Genomic DNA, 6417 nt, shown 5'->3' on the forward strand with positions numbered 1-6417 from the left:
CAGGTTGAAGGATGAAGATAGGTCAACAGTTCACAGCAGTGGTTATAAGCACAAGCCATGTTTAAAAGTGACACCACCACAATAATCACAAAATGACCACCAAAACATTTTCACGTTGTTGCAAATAAAGAAAAAACATATTAGTAACTTCACTCTTTTTTTCGGTTAAAATCCAACCGCTGTTTTCATCTCCCTTTCATCTCACATGCAGCATAATGCAGATAAGACACCCAGCAGAGCTCCACAGAAAGCGGCCATATGGATAATATTAGTTCAACAAATCAAAGTACTACTAATCTTACACAACCGTTTACTGGCATGATGACAAATAAATAAAAGTTGATTTGGCTGGAAGTCTCTAAGCATTGTAAGTGTAATGCAAACAGTAGTAAAGGGGACCCACTTTAAATCATCCACACTGGACTTCGTCCTCAAAGAGGTTCCCTATGCCTTAAAAAAAAAAATCTAAATACAACAAGCTATTTCCCTGCTACAAAAGAGGTACCGCACTATGGCCATGACACACGAGCCTGGTTTTGGAGGGAGTTGTATTCACACCAGACTGAAAGGCTGGGGGATGTGTACGACCGTGTAAAGAAGAACCCAGAGCACATTGAACCAGTTGATCCATGCAGAACCCAGAAGTGCCTGTCCTGGGTCACACAAATGCAACTTCAGCACGGAGAACAGTTGGCTTGAATCATCAGAGCAGTATCAAAGTAAGCGAACCACGTATAATCTTAATTCCCCAAATCAAGAGAACCTACAACAAAGAGATGCACGCTTAAGCCGTATTGAAGAGGATGCACCTCCTTGCCTTGGTGCGGGGGGACTGAGCAGCCCTGGCTCCATGCTGCTCAGCGGTCCCATCCTCCGCCTGGAACGTTTTGTAAACACTCCCCCACATGCCGCCAGAAACGGAGGCTGGTCGGCCGGGCGGCCATGCGTTCTTACCTCAGGTAGTACTGTTTTAAAGCGAATGCCGCATTGGAACAACTCCGGGGAAAGTTAAAGTCTTCTCCGAGTTCGGACCACTGGTTCTTGTCGGAGACCTGCGTGGTGGAGGAGAAAAACCCAAATAGTTAGACAAGAAACAAGCCTCCAAAAAGCGCAAAACGTTGTGTGTGCAGAAGGGGACCGTCCACGGTTCATGTTATAACCATCTGTTGTTAACTCGCGGTCGAGCCATCGAACGTATAATACCTGGGAAAACATCTTTAGCGCCATGAAAGGAAACACGAAAAAAACGGGCTAAAAAAAATTACAAAATTCACCCCATTAAAAACCCAGTCGAACCCCGAAGTAGGACACCGTGCCCGGTCTGCCCCAGACAGCCGTGGTGTAGTTTACAGAACAGTTGAGTCCGACCCGCTTCCCAACGGCCACTACCGCTACTGTTGTTGCTAGTTAGCAGCAGAGCTAACAGGCTACATGGACTACTTTTCCGTTTATTCGTGCTAACCCACCGGGGCCCCCCCCGCCGCCAGCCAGGAGCCCCCCCACCACCCGAGCCTCACACCGCGGCGGGCTGGGGAGCACCGGGCCCGTCTGGGTGGTGGTGGTTGGGGTGGGGGTGGCGGTGGTGATTTTATCATGAACTGTGTTCAGTACGCGGGCCTTTGAGGCCTACATTTTGTGATCAGCCATTAAGCCAAAGATGGCTATGGCGAGGAGCGAGGCTTCCTCAAAACTCGGTCAAATAGACCGAATTTCTGCGCCCCCAAACCCCCCGCCGGCGGCGGGGAGCTCTCCCCCCCAGGCCGGTGCTCCGGGCTCCCGATAATCGATGTTATAAGTGCCCGCTGATTTTGAGTCGCTCCGACTGCACACTCTGAGTGGGGACCGACTCGGGGATTCAAACACAACACAAGCCTCCAACAACCACCACCACCAACCACCACCGCACACACACAACACGGCGGACTAGCACAAGGCCGACCCAGCGACTCGGTCCTCCCGGGGGCTGGCGAGACCCCCGAGAAACGCACCGCCGAACCAGAGTTCGGAGGGGGTCCGGCGGACGGTACACACGGTCAGCCCGTGTCGGGGGGAAATTGCACTTTAGTTTGCACTCACCTTCGCGAATCCACCTAAAGAGACGACTCTGATGTAGAGCGCATTCAGGTCCAGCTCTTTGCCACCCACGATAGGAATCTTCTTGAACGGCGATCTGCGGGGAAAACGCGTGAAATACACGCAGGGGTGTTTACGCCACGGTCTGGTGTGGTGATCGGGGACGTGCAAAGAGTATTTAAACTTATATTTATGGCGGATAAAGGCGCCCCGCTCTCACCCTCTGCTCTGGTGGAATTGCCGCAGCTCGTCCAGGAAAGCCTGTCCTTTCCTCCGCTGGTCTGGTACATTTTTCCCCGTCGAATTTGCCATTGTTTTGCATGCAAAAACGGCCCAGGACCCGCTGACTGGCTTCCTAAGACACCAAGGATCCCATACTCCGCCGGCGCTCAGTCATTCGCGAAGCTGCGTGTTTAAAAAGTTAAAGAAATAGCTGATAGCCCGGAGAGCGCCAGCAGCAGCCCGCTAATAAAGACTGATGCCCACAGAGCCGCGGCTTCACCGGGACCAACTTCGGGAGAACACCCGCAAACACGGACGCTTTCCCCCGGTGGATCCCACACGCCGCGGTGGAAAGATGTTTAATTAACGCTCCGGGTCGCGATAGTAAGTCGTTTGGATGGGGTTTGACAGTGTGTTACGGACGCGGCTCCGAGCAATCACACACACACACACACGCACACACACACACAGTGTATATACACACATACAGATACACACACATACACACACACACACACACACCGTAGAGCGGCAGACAAAAAGACGTGGAGGCCGCGGGCCCCGAGCTGCACGCAGCGCCCCCTGCGGCCGGGTCGCGGTACTGCACCGGGCGACCGCGCTCCGCCGGAACAATAGACGGTGGTTCTCTCTTTTTAGGGCTCATCTGCAACTTAACGACCCCCGTCGGAAACGGTCAGGACCGCGCTGACATGGTCCGCGGGGGGGGGGGGGATGGGATGGGGACCTCCTCCTCTGCGGTTCAAGTGGAAAACTTTAACTTTAATGTGGCCCCATTGTTCAAGTTTTTACACTTGGATTAGATCACTGGTTATCTGGTTGTGTTTACGTGTGTTAACTTTAACCGGTGAACACAACACACCACCAGGCGCATTGCTTCCCGAAGACACCCCGCTTTATGCACTCCATAAACGGGTCCCTCGCCACTCTTGGGGGGTGGGGGGGGGGTGGATGCTTCTGAGATCATCTCTGCTTCGGAGTTTTTGCAATTAAAGTAAAGTTTGTGACTCGGGGGATCGGGTTAACGGGTAACGGGTCTCAGAGCGGGTATGAAGTATATTCTGATATTCTGACGTGAGTCCATTAACCAATCAACGCCACTTGTACCCTGTGCTTTTATTGAGCGTGTGTGTGTGTGTGTGTGTGTGTGTGTGTGTGTGTGGGGGGGGGGGGTAATCCAGTAATAATCCAGTAACACATTTTTACTGGATTATTACGTTTTATATCAGTTGAATATACACCTTAAAAAGAAAGTTGGTATTATAGGCCGGGATGATAAACGTTTTATTTTCATTTCTTAACGTCCCTCCTTGAAACTATTGCACATTTCAATCAAAACATTATTTAAACGCGTCTTAACTTTTTTTTATCAGTGTATCAGAGTATTGACGTGTTGAAGTTGTGATAGCCTCCCCCACCCCCACCTCCCCCTCTCCCCCTCTATCTCTATCTCTCTCTCTCCCAAAGGTCTTCTTTAACCTCTGGGGCGGCGGAGTGCTATTGCTCCTGATCCCTGCCGGGCGGCGCTCCGTCCTGACGGGGTTCAACCATTACACGCTCCCCCCCCTCCGCTCCGGGAAGAACCTGTCACAAAATGGCGGAGACGCGCGTTTAGCGGCGGACCCCATTTTGAGGATTTGACAGTTTAGACGGCGGAGCGCGGGAGGCGCGAGACGCACATTAACCGCCCGAGACTCGGAATCCATATGGCGGGCCCGGGTGGCGGCGGCGGCCGCGCGATGCGCCGCGCCCGGGGTTCACCTCGCGCACGTTCGGCGCGGGGCTCGACGACGTCCGCGAGGCAGTGAATTCTGCAGCAGCTCACGAGACGCCGCCTCGGCGCTAGCCTGCTATGCTAATGAGCTAACGGCTATCGGGGCGAACGGGGAGAGAATCCCGGGACACGTTTGACGGTGAACGTTATTTACCGACTGTTCTGGGGGGGGGTGTGGACGGTTGTTTCGACACCCGCCGCCGATTGGGAGCTGATCAGACCGTATCGATTAATGTTGGTTGGCGCGAACGTCGACGCTAAATGAATGCTACAAAAAAAAGCTAGCCTCCCAGAGCTTCCGTCGTGTAGACGGCGGCTCGGGTCGGCCTGCTGCTACACACCGACCGGTTGACTCGGGAACACGGACATGTTAACCAGGAATATGAACATGTTGTGGATGTTAATAACGTACACTTTACCGCCTCTCCCTTTTTCAAAAGCGACACATTACGCTGCCCGCGGGCGCCGCGCGCGCGCATAACTGATCTCTGGCCCTCCTGAGCGCGCGCCGGTTCTCCCCCTCTAACCACAGCAGGCCCGACACGGTTCTCACATTAACACTCTTATCAGTATAAACTATATAATATATATAATATAAACTGTTGTGATATGAGGCTTCACTTGGCAATGGTTGATGGGATGCATCAGCGGCAGATCATTGTGGATTACATCATCTCCACCTCCATAAACCACCGACCAACTAGTTATAGTATAGTTGTTATAGTATTGTAGTATAGAAGTAGTATAGTTGCAGTGTTTTATAATTATTTTACTAATATTCTACCTAGGATGCACCTGATTTCGTGTTCGTGCTTTGATAACACGCATGGTATTATCACCCGAATCAAAACTTGAGGCCATCCCCTCAACGTTACACTACATGCGTGTTGTTTACATGCTGAATACGGGTTAAGATGCATCTCATTCATAATAATCAGGGTCGACATTTGCTGCCTAAGCTTAAAGCTATTATATGAAGTGTAAACGGTATGTAGGTCTTTGAATGTATGTGCAGCTGCTGGTGATGTCACGTCTAGATGTCCATGCGGTGTGACGGCTCATTCAGGGCATATGGCGCAAACGAGGCCAAGGGCCCGAGCGGCCCCGGAGCGGCCAGACAAAAGGTCGCAGTTGGGCACTAATTGCACGCAACGTTCTCGCACCCGCCTGTGTTCTTCAGCGTCCCCATAGGTCTACTGTTTATACACTTACCGTCGGAGTTCACCGCTCTATTGTGGAGAAACAGCGCCATCTGGTGGCCACTGGGGAGCAACGCCTCGGAGGGTCGATAACGTCCTTGAAGAGACGTATATATTCGATATATAGTTAGTTGGTAAATTATCAAATGTAACTTCGTTTGACGAGGTTTTATTTGCACCTGCCCCATAGCCGAGTGCTTGAACTGAAGAATACAAAAAAATAGTTTAAGTAGGATAGGGTTGGCTTTAAAGGTGAATTGGAGGAACCAGCTGCCCTCTCAACAAGTAATGTGCCGGGATCATGGGAAAGTATGCCTGCAAATCACTTTAACTACTTCAAGGCTTAATCGAACGATGAATAAAGCTGAAGCCTCTTTGTATTACTTTGTCGGTCTATTTATTCATGTTGTCTCCAAATAATCAGTTGAAATGCAAAACAGACGATTGTAAAAACTAAACAGAAGTATTTTGTTTAGGACTGTATCCCCCTTATATAACACTGAGGTTTGGTTTATTGATGTTCCTTTGGGCTGGTGATGAGTACGGAGACATGCACATGTAATTAAACCAAAACAATGTCGCCTACTTTTGAACGCTGAACCGTCCTCACCACTAGGTGGCGGACGTGTTCAAGTTAGAGATCATGTCAAGCGCTCGGTCTGGACTGGAGCCCGTAAGAGAAGGACCGAGGAGGGATTCTAACAGAAATGTTTATCCTTAAAGTTTAAAATGACTGCTTAATCGGACTAACCTGATAAAATAAAGGTCTAATAAATGAAATACAAGGTGATCGATTGATCAAATGGGAAACAGTTTCCGTATTATATGTATATTATATTCAAATATGTTTACGATTAATACTAATGCAAAAAATAAATACTAAGTTGAATACACGGTAGAGAATTCAGTAAAGGAGTGGTAATAGGACTACCAAGTTAAGTATATTGATGACACACATCTGAGTGTTGATTGAACATTGGACAATGGACAATTTATTGATCCCCAAGTGTATACTTTGAACCTTTGATTCGGGCCATGACATTAAAGCAACAGACAGTCTTTCATATTCCTAAATCTATAATTGCACGGCTAGTTTGTTGACGTGACAAAACCGCTACTAGGGTGATACAA

General features: G+C 49.7%; 1 protein-coding gene across 1 annotated transcript; it reads right to left on the bottom strand.

Moving 5' to 3' along the window:
* Positions 1-469: 469 nt before the first annotated feature.
* LOC311371026 (AT-rich interactive domain-containing protein 2-like) lies at positions 470-2746 on the bottom strand. The gene is made up of 3 exons (XM_084489268.1): positions 2294-2746; positions 2077-2170; positions 470-1052 (listed from the first exon to the last, which is right to left on the bottom strand). The coding sequence occupies exons 1-3, from the start codon at positions 2383-2385 to the stop codon at positions 951-953; spliced, it is 288 nt and encodes a 95-aa protein (XP_084345394.1). The 5' UTR covers positions 2386-2746; the 3' UTR covers positions 470-950.
* Between the last annotated feature and the right edge of the window lie 3671 nt (positions 2747-6417).

This window comes from Micromesistius poutassou (assembly GCF_964030765.1).
Source record: "Micromesistius poutassou genome assembly, contig: SCAFFOLD_1592, whole genome shotgun sequence".
Classification (NCBI taxonomy): domain Eukaryota; kingdom Metazoa; phylum Chordata; class Actinopteri; order Gadiformes; family Gadidae; genus Micromesistius; species Micromesistius poutassou.

Coding starts and splice junctions, on each gene's coding strand:
- LOC311371026 (XM_084489268.1), bottom strand. CDS start 2,385: ATGGCAAATTCGACGGGGAAAAATGTACCAGACCAGCGGAGGAAAGGA. Junction 2,171..2,293: donor CAATTCCACCAGAGCAGAGG/GTGAGAGCGGGG, acceptor TTTTCCCCGCAG/ATCGCCGTTCAAGAAGATTC. Junction 1,053..2,076: donor CTTTAGGTGGATTCGCGAAG/GTGAGTGCAAAC, acceptor TCCACCACGCAG/GTCTCCGACAAGAACCAGTG.